Source organism: Mizuhopecten yessoensis, unplaced genomic scaffold (assembly GCF_002113885.1).
Source record: "Mizuhopecten yessoensis strain PY_sf001 unplaced genomic scaffold, ASM211388v2 scaffold11045, whole genome shotgun sequence".
Lineage (NCBI taxonomy): Eukaryota > Metazoa > Mollusca > Bivalvia > Pectinida > Pectinidae > Mizuhopecten > Mizuhopecten yessoensis.
Window position 1 is genome coordinate 356840 of NW_018408851.1, and position 18477 is coordinate 375316.

General features: G+C 36.2%; 1 protein-coding gene across 1 annotated transcript; it reads right to left on the reverse strand.

Annotated features, from left to right (window-relative positions):
* Window positions 1–257: 257 nt before the first annotated feature.
* On the reverse strand, window positions 258–18475 carry LOC110464968 (nose resistant to fluoxetine protein 6-like). Its single transcript, XM_021520491.1, has 17 exons — window positions 18388–18475; window positions 16700–17101; window positions 16263–16462; window positions 15594–15687; window positions 12325–12439; window positions 11349–11596; window positions 10061–10228; window positions 8511–8604; window positions 7959–8051; window positions 7481–7513; window positions 5875–6007; window positions 4524–4603; window positions 4238–4348; window positions 3452–3575; window positions 3159–3345; window positions 2291–2433; window positions 258–960 (listed from the first exon to the last, which is right to left on the reverse strand). Exons 2-17 carry the CDS (start codon window positions 17046–17048, stop codon window positions 838–840), a joined length of 2295 nt encoding a protein of 764 aa, XP_021376166.1. The 5' UTR covers window positions 17049–17101; window positions 18388–18475; the 3' UTR covers window positions 258–837.
* Window positions 18476–18477: the final 2 nt, after the last annotated feature.

Genomic DNA, 18477 nt, shown 5'->3' on the forward strand with positions numbered 1-18477 from the left:
TACTGAGAAGAAGTTGGTGAAAGTAAAAAGTTGACGCCAGACGGATGCCGGACGGACGCCGGACGCCGCACCATGCCATAAGCTCACTTGGCTCTACGAGCCAGGTGAGCTAAAAAGACAGCTTCAAAATCTCAGGATTAATGTTGAACAAAACAAAATTAATGTGGTTTAAATAACTTTGGGAAATTGAGAAATTATTCTTTTGTGAAACAGAATGCTGTTCTTTAATGCTCTTATTATCTTCTTTTTTGAAGAAGTATAAAAAAACAATCTACTAATGAATTTGAGAGAAATCTCATGAGGACTTTCTGAAACCAAGCAACAACAAACTTTAACTGGTAAAAGCCATGATGACTGCCTGGCAGCTTCTGATTTCTTTGAATATTCTCAAAATTAAATATTCACAATTTTAAGCTGAATACATATTTAATTTGAGAAAGAGCAACAACAAGAATTGTTTCAGGACAGACGATAGGCAGACAATAGACAAATGACGGACAATCGATTGATGACGGACCACAGACAAAAGGAAGTTTGAACAGCCTACCATCTGATGATGGTGGGTTAATTAAAATATAACACAAACGAGAGACAATTAACAAAATACACTCTTGTTCTACCCAGAGTTCCACAGTCATTTGTTTTGCCAATTAAAAAATACATGTAACACATTGTGATACAATTTAAAGGTTGTATAAAGTGTATACCTACAAACCAATTAACATCCTTGTCATATCTTCTATGTTACTATCAGTGATAGATCGGCGCCCGGTGAAACCAGTACATCACCTTAATGTTTTCCTTCAAAGCTTTTCCAACCTTTTCTCTCCAGATGATTCAATGACGTTTTTCTCTTTGTAGTAGAACCTTTTCTAATCCAATCATCGGAGCTTCAAATGCAAGGGAGGCGACAAATGCCAGGAGATATGACATCATCCAGTGGCCCAGGAACATGTATACCTGGACAACAGAGAAAGGTGAACAGAAGAATAACTTTATTGTATCTTTGCAAGGATCGATGCATTATGAGTGGCCCTGGAACATGTATACCTGGACAACAGAGCAAACAAAAGTATGCTGAAGATTAACCCTATTCTTTGCAAGGATCAATGCATTATGAGTGGCCCTGGAACATGTATACCTGGACAACAGAGAAAGGTGTACAGAAGATTAACTTTATTGTATCTTTGCAAGGATCGATGCAGTATGAGTGGCCCTGGAACATGTATATATGCATATAACCGAGGTAATTGTCTTGTGCCTCTGCTAGGATCTAACCTGGGAGTACAGATATCTAGTCCTGTGTTCCACCAATAGAGCTAAAGGAGAAATCCCTCTGAGTCAGTAATACACCGCTACCAGTGTGACATACTCCCCTCCTGGAATACTCATTCTGGAATCTTTCAAATAACAATCATGCTTGTGTGGGAGAAAAGTTTAGGAGGTTATTGTAAATGGTAACCTTGTCCCCACTGGGTGACAATGTAACTGCATGAAGTCATTATTCAAGTACCTCCTGCTAGGATATGGACGCAGGACCACAGATTACTAGTCTGGCCACTGTACTGAATAAGCTGAAGAGATATTTCTTTTACATGAGTCAGTTATTCCAAGCTGCCTTTACCAAACAGAGGTGAACCTACTAAAACTATCTTTCTTTCCATAGGTGGTTTGTGAAAAGCCACACATTTTGTAAAACAGCTTGCTGTCAGCTTGAAGGATTTTTATGCTGGGGAAACATAAAAGCATAATTATCTGTTTGTAGCATGGTTCAATTTGCATTCAGATCCACCTTAGCCATTAATTCCAGTGAGTACTACGTATACAGAACACTCATCTCAATACAGCTATAGTTAAGGGGAGACAACTACCACATAAAATCATAAGTTTCCAATCTGATTAACCCTTTCACCCCTATGTAACTTTAGTAGACTCTACCATGCATTGATCTAGATGAGTCCATTATGATCTACAGTGGTGAAAGGGTTAAAATAAGATTCAAAACATGAAATAAAAACCTTACCATAGTGATTAATCTGGGATTTAAATCTGAATGAAAGGTTACTGAACCAATGTCCTCAAGATGAAATTCATTTCACAAAGATATTGTCAACAGTTCAAGAAAATGTATTAAAGCCTGCTCTATAGATTATATGAAGTGGTCATTCATTTTAGATTTACAACTGGAAAAATGCTGCACGAATTATTACATAAAGTATATGAGAAGGGTGATTAAGGAGAGGTAGGAGAAGACACATATATACCTGTAAGGTGAGAGGCAGAAACTTACCATGTTGATGTCTGTGAGGTAGACAGGGTAGCGCTGGTTCAAGATGTAGGCATACATCATTATGGGATGTACTAAATAGGCACAGTAGTTCAGTCTGCCAAACGGTCCCCACAGTCCCGATGAAAGAAACTCCGTAACAATACCTTCAAAAATATATATTTACATTTGATATGCATTCACTGACAAGATGTTATACCTATAACAAAAGGCCTAAGGGGCCTGTATCACTTACCTTTTATTTTTGGACCCATATCAATTACTAAGAACATTCTGTCCAAAATTCTTAACATAATTGCCAGAATAACTTAAAGTTTCTGATGTGTATTTTGGCCCCATAAAAAGCAGCTGCATCTATCTAAACTATCACCTTTCATGTTATTTATATCACTTAAATTTATTCAATTAATGAAAAAGAAAAGTGTGTGGTTTTGGAAATACAGAACGGCTGGTCACCTGGAGGCAAGGTAAAAGCTGAGAACCTTTTAGCCCCTGTCCTTCCCCTGGGGTGCCTTTATTTAACAACATTAAATTCCCTAGATCCCACGATGATATATACTTAAACTGGACATAAAATAAAAGTCTGAAAAAAGAAAAATCTTACTTAAGGAGTAGTCCGGTAAAAAATCATTTGCCTTATTAGGTCCACACCAATTGCTTACATATAATGTGTTTATTCCAATCTTATAAGTATTTATTTAGTGTCCACAGAGGATATTTCATCCCCATTTTATATATAGATCATTTAAGAAAAGGAATTATTCAATTCATCCACATTCTTTATTATTCAATCTTATTTAATATGCAGACCTAAACTTTCTATACACTCCTAGACCTCCTAACACATGTATGTACCCTTAACTAGCCATACCTCCATATCCAGTGTTACAGGCAAAGAGGATCCAGGCCAGACCGAGGCTCCAAACAGTTTTACAGATGGCGTTGTACACGCCATCCACTTGTAGGGAGTTGAGGTGACCTTTGTTCTCTTCAAGTGTTCCATACACAACCGAGGTCACACAGGTCAAGGACAGTGCCCAGCCAATCAGAACAGTGAGCTGTAACAGACCAAAGGTCAAGATATCACAGCTGTTTACCATTACATTTTCTACTCTATTTCATCAACTGTTTTAATTCAAATGTTTATTTGAACACAGGACTTACCTTAGACATGTGAACCTTTCTATCTGTCTTCCATAGAATGTATCCCGTTAAGATACCTATCAGGTAGGGGCTGATACGGGAGTAAGGTCTCTGGTACATTTCATTGAACCAATCCAATTGGTGCCTTCAAAAGAGAATACTTAATTTATTTCATGTTATTTCAAAGTGTGGAACATAAAAAAAGCGAAATTAAGATGCTCAATCTTTAATACAAATATCTAAATGCAGAAATGGTTATTCTAAATTGTGTTGAATTCCATGAATTTCAATTAAACCTCTTTAATACAAGTTTAAACCTCATAGTACAATCTTATAAAATTACAGTGTTATCTCTCTTCATAAAGCCATCCATAAGATACAGGTAGATAACACTGATGATTCGGCTTCAATACAGTTCTCTACTATTGGGGTTATTTCTTCACAAAAGTGCAAACATTTGCAAAGCATTTGAATATGTGAGTTGTATGCATTCAGAAAAAAATTACATAATACAATAAATATTCTTAAAAAGAAAAAATATTTTTTCACATTTAAAATTGATAGGACACATGTTTCATGAAAGTATGCATTTATAACATTACTCACCATTGTTGACGTCATACCATTAGTCTACGACTACTATTGAAAACATTGTCAAATAAAAAGGAATCTTTCATCCTGTACACTTTCAAAAGTACTAAAATTTATATATTAAAACATACATGAACAGCTTGTAATGGAGACAGCATTGATACAAATGTATACATTATATAGGAGATTAATACCAGACGATCTGGAGGTACTTACTGTGGATCTGGAATATTCATCTTGAATCCATAATACACAGAGATGAGTCCCCGAAACAGGAACTGTTCCATCATAAGTACACCAATGATGATATACCCAATTAACGGCTTCCTGTAACACACAGCTGTTAGTCCTGTACCTACAGAGATTATCTAAACAATGTGTGTCAAATATATGTACAACTAATCTGGGACCCATCCACTTATATAAAATCTGTATTGCTAATGCGTAAATCAGGTGACGTGTGTGGTAATCTTAACATCAGGTGAGTAAGGGGAGATCATACCTGTACAGGGGGATCAGGATAAGCGGGGTGATGATGAAGAACTGCATGTCATTGGCCAGGTACCACGACCATCCAATACACTGCAGCAAACAAAAATGTGTTACCAATTTATTGATACAGGTCATATCTCTGAATCTCTCAAACAAAACTGGCATTACCAACTGGATTAGTGGTTCTTAAAACCGCTAGCCCGATTGACTAGTCAAAATTTAATATTGCTTATCTTGTTGACTAATACTGGGTTAGTGAAATTATCACATGGAATAGCAACGATGGAAGCTACTACCCCAATAGACTAGTGGCATTCAAAATTAATTTCTAACCCTGATCTTATATTGTGATTGGCTAAAATCAGTAACATGATTCAATATTATAGTTTCCGACTTGTATCACATCTATAAAGTTCCAAAATGAAATATTGTGCTCATCAGAAGTCACAGTCGAGACAAGCATTTTACCTCTGACCCCTGACCCTGACTTTGACCTGTGAGTATTAAGTGACATGCCATCGAATCATCAAACTAAAACAAAATGTTGTGCTGATCAAAAGTGTCTGGACAAGCATTTAACCTTTCACCCCCTGTCATGATCATGACCTTTGGAAAGTGATTGGCCCTAGAAGGCAAAAATAGACAGATTGTCTGAGGGACAGTGTAGATCCTGACAGATATTTTTATACAGTTAGAGTATGGGGTTGAGGGATATAGCAAGTTTCTGGTGTCCCGAGACCAGGTCTATTTCCCGAGGCAAAGCCGAGGGAAATAGGCATGGTCAAGGGACACCAGAAACTTGCTATATATGCCTCAACCCCATACTTTAACTGTTTTATTATACCGATACACACTGGAGAGATAGTTTTAACTAGAAAATATTTGTAAACCATAAGCTGTATAGCTTCACGTCCCAAATACCCTTTTGATGGCAATGGAGCCAAATGCTTACGAGTTCAGCAGCAACCCCATACGTTAACCATTTTATTATACCGATACACACTGCAGAGATAGTTTTAACTTGAAAATATTTGTAAACCATAAGCTGTTTAGCCCACCTCGTGCGTCACTGCCGAGTTCGGTAACAAGCTCCGCCCACCTCTCGCCTGATTGGCTCGGCGGAAACACCCGAGTGTAGGTGTGTTTTAGTTCACAGACTTACACACAGGACTAAAACACACTCAGGCAAAAGTGGGGATATATACGAGTTAACCAATTACTTTTATATAAAGTAAATAAAGTAGAGGTGTAATAAAGTTAGTTAAACGTATGTTGCAAACATTTTGATATATACAATGTATTCTAAATAGTCCTCACTCCTAGCTTTCTTTACCAAGTACAAAATCAATAATTGTTCTAACCTGCTCTGTGACAGGAAAGAAGTTCTGTATGTAGAGTAGATTTCTCCACCAATATTTGATACAGACGTCGTAACCAGGAGCATGCTGTGGCCAGAAGGGTCCATCACCCCAGTAGTGGAACAGGCCAATATATGTCACAAGAACCAGCATGTAGGCTGGCGTCGGGCTGAAATGTCCAACTAATAATGTTAATACAACTACATACAAATCCCAATATATGACACAATAACCAGCATGTAGGCTGTCGTCAGTCTGAAATGTCAAACAGATAATGTTAATACAACTACATACAAATACCAATATATGACACAAAAACCAGAATGTAGGCTGGCGTCAGTCTGAAATGTCCAACTAATAATGTTAATAATACTAACTACATACATATACCAATATATGTCACAAGGACCAGCATGTAGGCTGGTGTCAGTCTGAAATGTCAAACAGATAATTTAATACAACTACATACAAATACCAATATATGACACAAAAACCAGAATGTAGGCTGGCGTCAGTCTGAAATGTCCAACTAATAATGTTAATAATACTAACTACATACATATACCAATATATGTCACAAGGACCAGCATGTAGGCTGGTGTCAGTCTGAAATGTCAAACTAATAATGTTAATACAACTACATACAAATACCAATATATGTCACAAGAACCAGCATGTAGGATGGCGTCAGTCTGAAATATCAAACTAATAATGTTAATACAACTACATACAAATACCAATATATGACACAATAACCAGCATGTAGGCTGGCGTCAGTCTGAAATGTCAAACAGATAATGTTAATACAACTACATACAAATACCAATATATGACATAAGGACCTGCATGTAGGCTGGTGTCAGTCTGAAATGTCAAACAGATAATGTTAATACAACTACATACAAATACCAATATATGACATAAGGACCAGCATGTAGGCTGGTGTCAGTCTGAAATGTCAAACTAATAATGTTAATACAACTACATACAAATACCAATATATGTCACAAGGACCAGCATGTAGGCTGGCGTCAGTCTGAAATGTCAAACAGATAATGTTAATACAACTACATACAAATACCAATATATGTCACAAGGACCAGCATGTAGGCTGGTGTCAGTCTGAAATGTCAAACAGATAATGTTAATACAACTACATACAAATACCAATATATGTCACAAAAACCAGAATGTAGGCTGGCGTCAGTCTGAAATGTCCAACTAATAATGTTAATACAACTACATACAAATACCAATATATGTCACAAGGACCAGCATGTAGGCTGGTGTCAGTCTGAAATGTCAAACAGATAATGTTAATACAACTACATACAAATACCAATATATGTCACAAAAACCAGAATGTAGGCTGGCGTCAGTCTGAAATGTCCAACTAATAATGTTAATACAACTACATACAAATACCAATATATGTCACAAGGACCAGCATGTAGGCTGGTGTCAGTCTGAAATGTCAAACAGATAATGTTAATACAACTACATACAAATACCAATATATGTCACAAAAACCAGAATGTAGGCTGGCGTCAGTCTGAAATGTCCAACTAATAATGTTAATACAACTAACTACATACATATACCAATATATGTCACAAGGACCAGCATGTAGGCTGGTGTCAGTCTGAAATGTCAAACAAATAATGTTAATACAACTAACTACATACATATACCAATATACAAGCTGGTGTTGTTTCGAAATGTCAACAGCTATTTATTACATGTATGTAAGGGCGTGTATAGAGATCAAGTCAAAATTAATCTAAACAGGACTATATACACAGTCGTTATTCTATTCCTGTTTGTATCTGGGTCAGTTTTATGACTTTCTTTTGTAAATGTATATAGAATACCAGGTACCCCTTTTTAAAAACAAAAGTTCTTGAAAGCATGGCAGACAGGTATAACTCCCATGTTTTATTTCAGTTCTCATTCATCAGAATAAATAAGTAATCAATGCAAAGTAACAAAACAAATAAGACTCCACTAACTTTTGTAGTATATTTATAAATTTTTGTATGTATCTTCTGATATTTTCCACAGTGTATTGGTGCATGAGTCTTCCTTACCTCCAGAATCGGTGAAAGTAGTACATAAGCCAGTTTATCTTGCCGTTTTTCTTCTGCATTTCTTTCAGAGTCAGGAAAGAGACCAACATACCACTGAAATATCGGGTAATTGTACATAATATCACACTGGTTTCATTGATATATACTGTTGACAGAATTGATGTATAAGGAACAGTAATTTGTGTAATTTCAACATGACATAGTGAAGTGACACGTAGAACAAAAGTGAGGCTTAGCCCTAGAATTGTGAAGATAATAGAATTATACCTATGTAAAATGTCCTATAATATCTGGCATGAGTTCAGGGCCCCAAAGTTTTCTCTGTTTTAAATTCTGAAATATCAACGACATATTTTTACATATTTTACCAAATGACCAAGTCACTCTTGATGATGGTAATACCAACAACAGATATTCCCTTTCTGATCAGACAACAGATATTCCCTTTCTGATCAAACAACAGATATACCCTTTCTGATCAAACAACAGAAACATTTCTTTTTTATAACCACTTTGTGATGAGAATTATTAAGATGTATTTTAGTGACATACCTGAGCAGGAAGAATGAGTCAACAGAGAAGAGGGCACTGAGGACGGCCTGGAATGTCCATCGAGAAGCCCAATCTGTCGCAACCACCAGGTTTTCTGTAAACAGACATAGTCATGCATGTGTTTAAAACCCATTTGTAAGGCCCTTTGTATTACAGAAAGCTGTAAGATTATGGTTAGAAACCAATTTTTATTAAGTAGTTTCCCTTGGAACGTTCTTTTTAATATTTCATGACTCAAATGTACAAGAACACAATTTGTATCTTTGCTTAAAGCAAATCAAATGGTCAGTACATACACCTATTCATTCACCATTGTTAAAATACATGTAGTTATTTCAAGTACCTTTTCTTATCAAAGAAATCAAATTTTGAACATTGAAAATATATGTCATGCTCAGCATAGAATTGTAAAACAATCCTCACAATTATTTATATAATATGGTATCTATGGTATTTGGTATTGATATAGAGAGAATTTATGAGAATATTAATACCCAAATTGAACAAAGATGGTCCAGAACGAGTACACAGATATGAACTGGAAAGATAAACAGAGAAATAGTAGGTGTGGCCTAGAATTATCCAGGCTAAGTTCACAGATACTTACTGGAAAGACACTGATTAACAGAAAGTGTGGCCTACGGACCATTGTAGCTAAGATGACCAAGACTGAATATACAGGTACTTTGTGGACAAACTAACAGAGAAATGATAGACCTAACATGACCCAGACTGAAATCACAGATACTTACTGGTCAGAAATAGTCTTAGTAGCCTCGGATGGCCCAGACTAAGTACATAGAAACAGGTGTTTTTTTTTGCCTCGGATAACCCATACTGAATACACAGATACGTACTGAACAGGAACACTTTGAAATAGTAGCTACATTTTGTAGGTGTGGCCTTGGATGACCCAGACTGAGTACAAACATACTTACTGGACAGGGACACAGTGAAATAGTAGGTTTGGCCTCGACTGACCCAGACTGAGATCACACATACTTACTGGACAGGGACACAGTGAAATAGTAGGTTTGGGCTCGACTGACCCAGACTGAGATCACACATACTTACTGGACAGGGACACAGGGAAATAGTAGGTTTGGCCTCGACTGATCCAGACTGAGATCACACATACTTACTGGACAGGGACCCAGTGAAATAGTAGGTTTGGCCTCGACTGACCCAGACTGAGATCACACATACTTACTGGACAGGGACCCAGTGAAATAGTAGGTTTGGCCTCGACTGACCCAGACTGAGATCACACATACTTACTGGACAGGGACACAGGGAAATAGTAGGTTTGGCCTCGACTGATCCAGACTGAGATCACACATACTTACTGGACAGGGACACAGGGAAATAGTAGGTGTGGCCTAAGATGACCCAGACTGAGTACAAACATACTTACTGGACAGGGACACAGTGAAATATTAGGTGTGGCCTAAGATAACCCAGACTGAGATCACAGATACTTACTGGACAGGGACACAGTGAAATAGTAGGTTTGGGCTCGACTGACCCAGACTGAGATCACACATACTTACTGGACAGGGACACAGTGAAATAGTAGGTGTGGCCTAAGATGACCCAGCTGAGACTGAGTACACGGATGCCGTTGACCGCCTTGATCTGACTTGGATTCGTCTCTGTACCTAGTATCTTGTAGCCATTGGTGTACATGGAAAACCCCATCAGGAACTTCCCCAAGGTCGCTGAGGAGGCATTAAAAAATTGATATTTATCAGATTAAACCTTATCTTATCTAAAATGGAAGACATACTATATAGCACTTATCTTTCTATATAATTTGTAATATTTTAGCTAAATCTGCTGGAAAAGAAACTTCTCTGTCCTCATATCTTTCATGCATGAAATTTACCCCGCAAGTAAGATCTCCAGAGAGTACTAAAAGTGCCTCCAAATCGTCAAATTCATGGTTTATCAATCATTTTCTAATGTTCCTGTGATATTTTTTTTTCTTTTCAATCAGATAAAATCCAACTCTGTCTTGATTGAACAATCTTCTTACTAGTCTTGATGTACTTTCTTGTTTTTCTGGTCATTTTTTGGTATCTTGTCAAGTAATTATTTGTAAATAACGTCTATTCACAGATCCAACAACAATAATATGACTTTAAAACCCATAAAGCTAGCTGAATATGACGTTATTATTCCAAACTCTCTGAATTATGAACATTTAAACTACTACAGTACAATATTTTAAATCCTATTTAATGTCATACAGTACCAATGAGCACAACTAACTAAAATACCTATTATCAATGTTTCAAATTTGACAAGAACAATATGAAGCATAAAAAGACAAGTTTTATGTCTAGCACATATACTGTAGTTCAGATGTTATATTCAGCTTCATGTGGTCCATGTACATTTCTATTTTCAGGTATCAATAAATCTTTTTATTAATTTTCATTATTTTAATTTTGATACAGTGAAACCTGGTTTTACTGACACCTGACTTGACTGATATATAATAGTTGAAACAACATTTTGTGTTCAACACAACAAGACATTGTACCAGATGTATAGTGTATTACATAAGACTCCTGAAACAAACAAACTCCTGGAATACATCATTTCTGAGTATTGCTATATCCATCAGGGTTGTATACATTCTCAACCCTCTACCAAAACACTAGTTTCTATACCGTTTATCCTAGCTTTATCAGCACATTATCTAACCAAATATTAAGTCCTGGGTCCTTATTTATAAAAACATTGTTTCATGAGTATGGGCCCAGATGTATTTTAAGTTTCACTGCATTATTTGAAGGGGAAGGACACTGATAAGAGAATACATAATCGTCTTACCATAACTCCTGAATTTGTGTCTGATGGTAACTGTAATGATCCCTTTACCATCACTGAGAAGCTCAGACTCTGTGCTGTCCGAGTAACTGATCAGGGTCGCGTTGAGGTCCTGGGGGTTAGTATTGACCTGTGACCTTTGCTCTGTTACTGTTGACAGGCTAGCATCTTCTTTTAGGGACGGTTGGTGGATCAAGAGGTCATACAACGTTCCTATCACCAGGAAAAATGCCAGGATGGAACCGAGGACACTGGATCATAATGACATATACATTACACAGCATATGGTATATATATATACACAGACTGGTATAATTACTGACTTCTACTAATGACGACATGACAATTAATCGACATGAGAGAGAAATAAAAGCACAAACTTGTAGATACAGATATCAATGTTACCAATATACATGGTTTTCATGTTATAATGTAGTTAGTCTGCATTAATTTTATCATCAGAAACTTTGTGAATTTGGATTGTGAGGATTATTGATTAAGTAACAATGGACTATTATGGAGGATCAATTTGAAAAAATACATACGTCATTTTGATTATCAAGGGAGTTATCCATCGCCAGAATTAAACAGATTAGATTAATATCTTACCAGTATTATAATAATGTTAAAAACATACCAGATGGTTATAGTACTAAAGTGATGTTTAAAATGGTTTTAAAAAGTGAAACTAGTGATGAAAATTAATGGACAAGTTTATATCTTGACTCTTTAAACAACAACTGAAAAAAGTTATTTCATTCTCAAACAAATCTCTCATTGTTAAATTCAAGCGTCAAACTCACTAAATATTCACCATACTTTTTTATGAAATTGTATGGCGATGATGTAACATTTCAATCTTCGACAGAAATAACAGAGCTGACAGAGGCTATGGGTGCGATTAGGCCTTTGATGTAGAGATTCCAGACGAGACTATTAATCTTGCTGGATGAGAGATTAACGTATAATGTCATCTTACAGAGCAGCGATTGTCTCCGGGCGGGCTTCAAACACTGCTGGGTGCGGGGCGTCTATTCCTTGGATAGTTGCATTCTTTAGTGCGTCTGGTAGGAATGGACTCAGTGCAGCATTAGCTGGAATTTCAAATGTTGTCATTTCAAACTTACTAATAGATTGTCCCGAGGAACTCACTTCCTGAGGAATTCCCCTATACTTTGTCCTAAAACTAAAGCTCTCATCCTAAAGAACCCACAAATACTTTGTCCTGAGTTACTCACCGTAACTTTTCCTGAGGAACTCACTAACATTTAGCCCTGAGAAAACTTCAATACATTCATAATGGATAAATTGCTTACAATATGTGCACTGATAACGAAAGTGTACGAACTCCATGAACAAATAATTGATGTTCTCATTCAGAAATGAAATGATTACGCTTATTTGCATCTGTAAATGTAATGAGTTAACATATCTAAGAATTACCCAATATATGATTAAAAGATAATAACAAGAGGCCAAATGGGCCTGCATCTCTAACCTGTTATTAATCTAACACTTGTAATCTTAATATTTCATAAGAACCTATTAAAAGATTTAAACATATGACGCCTCTGACCTTGATTGTCGAACAAGGACATTAGGTTGAAAGTGGATCAAGGTCATTCATTTGAACTAACATGGTAATCCTTCATCCCAGCATGCTACAGGCCCAATTTCAGTACCCTGGCCCTTTTGCTTATTGAAAAGAAGTCGCTTGAAGATTTTACGACATTTGACCCCTGTGACCTTGAAAGTTGGTCAAGGTCATTCAGTTGAACAAACTTGATAGTCCTTCATCCCAGCATGCTACAGGCCCAATATCAGTACCCTGGGCCTTTTGGTTATTGAGAAGAAGTTGTTTGAAGATTTTAAAGACATCTGACCCCAATGACCTTGAAAGTGGGTCAAGGTCATTTATTTGAACAAAATTGGTAGCCCTTTATCCCAGTATGCTACAGGCCAAATATCAGTACCCTGGGCCATTTGGTTATTGAGAAGAAGTTGTTTGAAGAGATAAGACACCTGACCCCAGTGACCTTGAAAGTGGGTCAAGGTCATTCATTTGAACAAACTTGGTAGCCCTTCATCCCAGCATGCTACAGGCCCAATATCAGTACCCTGGGCCTTTTGGTTATCGAGAAGAAGTTGTTTGGAGATTTTAACATATTTGACCCCTGTGACCTTGAAAGTGGGTCAAGATCATTTATTTGAACAAACTTGGTAGCCCTTGATCCAAGCATGCTACTGGCCAAATATCATCTTCCTAGGCCTTTTGGTTACCTAAAAATAACAAGAGGCCCAATGCAAGGGCCTTTGCGGTCACCTGAGTTATATTATAGTTACTGGTAGCTTTATTTTATTGTTTAGATGTGATGTGGAAATCAGCATGTAATGTAAGTGAAATACAATACTTGCCATGTAATCAAAGGATAAGAATTTGAAAATATTGGTAAATGTTCCCTTTGAGGCCCCGCCCTAGATCCTAGGGATGGGGCAGGAATCCCAATTTTACAAAGTAATACTCTCATTCACCAAAGATGAATCTGACTAAGTTTGAGTAATTTTCTGCTGAAAATGAATAAAATATACCCAAAAGTGTTATTTCTCTATATAAACTATATAGTAAACTTTACCCCCTCACCAAAGGAGAACGGATAGCTCGTGGGTCCTGAAATTTACAATTTAAGTAAAGCCCCTGATGATTTTCTTTCCATGCAGAGAAAATGACTGTAGTACCTCTGAGTCTGGAGGAGAAAACTTTGGAAATATTGGTTAATTTTCCCTTTGGGGCCCTGCCCTGGCCCCTAGGGTTTGTGTAGGAATTTCAATTTTACAATTTGAAACCATCTTCCTCCACGGATAATTCTTACCAAGTAAAAATAATTTCCTACAGAAAGTTGTCAAAATATACCCAAAAGTGTTATTTCCCTATATAAACTATGGTAAATTTTACCCCCTCCCCAAGCAAGAACGGATAGCTCGGGGTCCTGAAATTTACAATTTAAGTAAAGCCCCTTATGATCTTTCTTTCCATGCAGAGAAAACGACTGTAGTACCTCTGAGTCTAGAGAAGAAGATTTTTTAAATATTGGTAAATTTTCCCTTTGGGGCCCCGCCCTGGCCCCAGGGGTTGGGGTAGGAATCTCAATTTTACAATTAGAAACCATCTTCCTCCAAGGATAACTCTCACCAAGTCAAAATAATTTCCTACAGAAAGTTGTCAAAATATACCCAAAAGTGTTCTTTCCCTATATAAACTATAGTAAACTTTACTCCTTCCCCAAGGGAGAACGAATAGCTGGGGGGTCCTGAAATTTATAATTTAAATAAAGCCCCTGATGATCTTTCTTTCCATGCAGAGAAAATGATTTTCCCTTTGGGGCCCCGCCCTGGCCCCAGGGGTTGGGGTAGGAATCCCAGTTTTACAATTTGATAGCCTCATCTACATGTACCAAGGATGATTCTGACCATGTTTGAAGAAAATCAATCCGCTGGTTCTTGAGAAGAGGTTGAAAATGTAAAAAGTTTACGCACGACGGACGAAAAGCGATTAGAATAGGTCACTTGAGCAAAGCTCAGGTGACCTAATAAACATAGTAATATGTGTAGTGGTTCACTGTAAGTGTATTCAACTCTGGAGGTATACATATTCTGAAAGGTCAGAAGGCAAAATTGGTAAGAAGAAATTGTACTGTTCATAGTAGCCATAATATGAAACCTTTAACAACTTGTAATACATGTACATGTACCATAGAAGGAAAACCCACCATCCTATTACCTATATTATACATCCTATTACCTATATTATACATCCTATTTCCTATATTATATATCCTATTACCTATATTATACATCCTTTTACCTATATTTACATCCTATTACCTATATTATAATCCTATAACCTATATTATACATTCTATTACCTATATTATATATCCTTTTACCTATATTATACATCCTTTTACCTATATTATACATCCTATTACCTATATTATACATCCTATTACCTATATTATACATCCTATTACCTATATATTATACATCCTATTACCTATATATCATACATCCTATTACCTATATTATAATCCTATTACCTATATTATACATCCTTTTACCTATATATCATACATCCTATAATCTATATTATACATCCTTTTACCTATATATCATACATCCTATTACCTATATTATAATCCTATAACCTATATTACACATCCTATTACCTATATTATACATCCTATTACATACCTGCAGCAGAAACACTGATGACATCACTCTTACTACACTGGGAAGGCACACATATTCCGTATGTAAGGTCCTTCAAGTAGATAGCTAAAAGTGGCTGGAAACCAAAATATAGGATCTTAAATCAGTTTACAGGTGTGGGCATACACAAGTGTAGATTGTCTTCTTTTTACAAAAATTGATTTAATTACCAGTTCAATAAAACCCAATTCTTTTGTTTAAAGTATTGATAATTAAAGTAAATGTGTTAGACCATCAATATTGTGCACCTATCCAAAATCAGAAACAATTGTCTGGTAAATTAAATGAGTTTACAGGTGGGGGAATACAAAAGTGTAGATTGTCTTTTACTTATTATACTACTTATATAAATATAAATCACACAATGTTTTTGTTTTCAAATTAATTCAATTACTGAATCATTGATGATTAAAGGAAATCGATTGGACCATGTATAATTAAACATTGTGCACCTATCCAAACTCAGATATAACTGTTTAGTAAATTCAAAACAGAAAGCCCTTGCTTAGAAAATGTTTAGAAAAAATTGGCAAGCGCTATTATGTTGAAAGTTTACGAAATGATAAGTGCAGTAGCAGGTAATTATATAGAGAAGTCAAAAACAACAATATACATGCAGGTATTTTTCTCCGTATCTAGAGAGTGACCTACCGTCTCCACGAATATGATTGGTGGCAGTTTCATAGGTAATCTGATCTCAAGCCGGTAATACTTTCCCATAACATCCACCATTTTGTTGTGGTCAGTGTCGTTGACCCTGGCAGAGATGTTGACACACTGGTCATACTGACCAGGCCATACCAAGTCAAACTGCAGTATTCCACTTGCTGGTTTACCAACTGCGTCCAGAACTGGTCAATTCAGTTAAAAAATGTGAAAGGTAAAATTGTAGGATACATGTCTCAATTGCAATGTGTATTTATTTTGTGTGTACAGTATAACACTGTATGTAAAAAAAGAAAAGAAAATGTGAGTTTAAAAAAATCATTTAACTATTTAACTTGAAACAAACCTATAATATAACTCATTACATTACATTTAAGCCAATAAAGTTTGTTTTTAAGGATGATTATAAAATATTTACTCACATTCTACTGCCCAGAGTTCCTGAGCCACCAAGGCATTCATTAGAAGACCAATTGCATTAGTACACCCTTCAGACACTGTATCATTTCTCTTGGCCCAGGCCAGTATGGCACCTCCCTGGTCCAGAAATGTCCCCTTTCCAGTACTCAATGTCTGGTCCCATCCAGCCATCTTGACCATATGTTCTTTGACCACACCTTCCTGCGCCAGATGGGCGGCGGCCACTCGTGACAGTATTTGACTATACTCGAACCGATCATTGAATGTTGAATCACTGTTTACTTGGGAAGGAGATGATGTGACTACTAATAAGATGAGAAGGGACACATGTGTGTGCCAGATATATCCCATCCTGTATAGATATCTATCTCACTTTCATCTGTCGCAGCCAGGTCACACAAGATCTGAAGAAGAAAAAAAGAAGTTGATTTGTTTATTACACTGAAAAAATTACAGTTTAAAATAAATAAAAAAACTAAAAAAAAATAAGCAATTATTCATCAGGCACATTTTACAGATGTACCTATAGCTATAGGGTACATATATATATATATACATCATGTATGAAAATTAAAAGCATCTGTACATAAATATATTGCAATCCTTGATATATTTTCTTTTCTTTATTTACATGTCAGGTATCCCTGTATATTACTACTTTTTTCCTCCCTTATGGCAGGTCTTAATCCGCTGATTGTTGGAATATAATGTGACAGGGTCAACAGCACTTCTCTAGTGGTTTCATCTTCAGTAAATGTCATCATCATTAATAAATTTTCTTAAAGACCCCCCCTCATACACTTTTAAATGTATATAATATACACTATATTGCCCTAGGAAAGAATTGGGTTGAAATGAAGTACAACATGTACTTATCAAAATCCTTTGCATTTACAGATCTGTGGAATCATTTCAAAGCTGAAAGTTTATGCTGTGCTGCAGGGACTTGAATTCCTGTACTTTTAATACCTAATTATAGAAATCCGACTGCACATTAATCTCTGAAATATATTAACAGTTTAAAATATTTTTGAACCTCTGAGTAATTTGTTTTACCAGTGCATCCCTATGCACTACCCTTAATGATAGCAAAATTTGAAAAGAAATAAAATATCAGTGTATATGCACAATTTACCTTCGGAGTATATCATAACAGGGATGTGTTACGTGGTCCACTACACATCCCTGATCATAACCATCAATTTTACACCATTTGTGGCTTAACTGTGTCCATCAAAGGTACTTAAGCTTGTCAAGCAGAACCATATTATGTTTATTAGTAATACAAAAGACACATTTTATGTACTTTTAATATCTGGTAAATGAAGTACATTTATTTGGTAACACATCTTTATAAAGAACTGTACTGAAGTACAGGTATAAATATATTATATGAATTTCATTTACTTAGAATACGCATTTCATTGTACACTTAATGTTGAAGATGCTTGTTTCTTATAGCAACTAAGCAGATCAAAAGTGCTTAAGTGCGATTACACATTGTCCAAAAACATTTCTTTAGCAGTGGCGGATCCAGAGGGGTTTTTTGGGCTTCAGGAAACCNGTCAACTAATTAACGTGACTACGCGTTTAAAAAAAAGGTTGCAAAGATCGGAAAGTCAGTTACTTCATTCATGATTAATTTGATTACGGTGAGAGTTTTCTTAGACATATGGAGATAAGTTTTTACCTGTTTTCATCTATAGACAGGTGTTTATCTGTTTATTGGTCTACAGATCTTGTTGCAAAACTTCTCTGACCTGGCCTTGACCCGCCAATG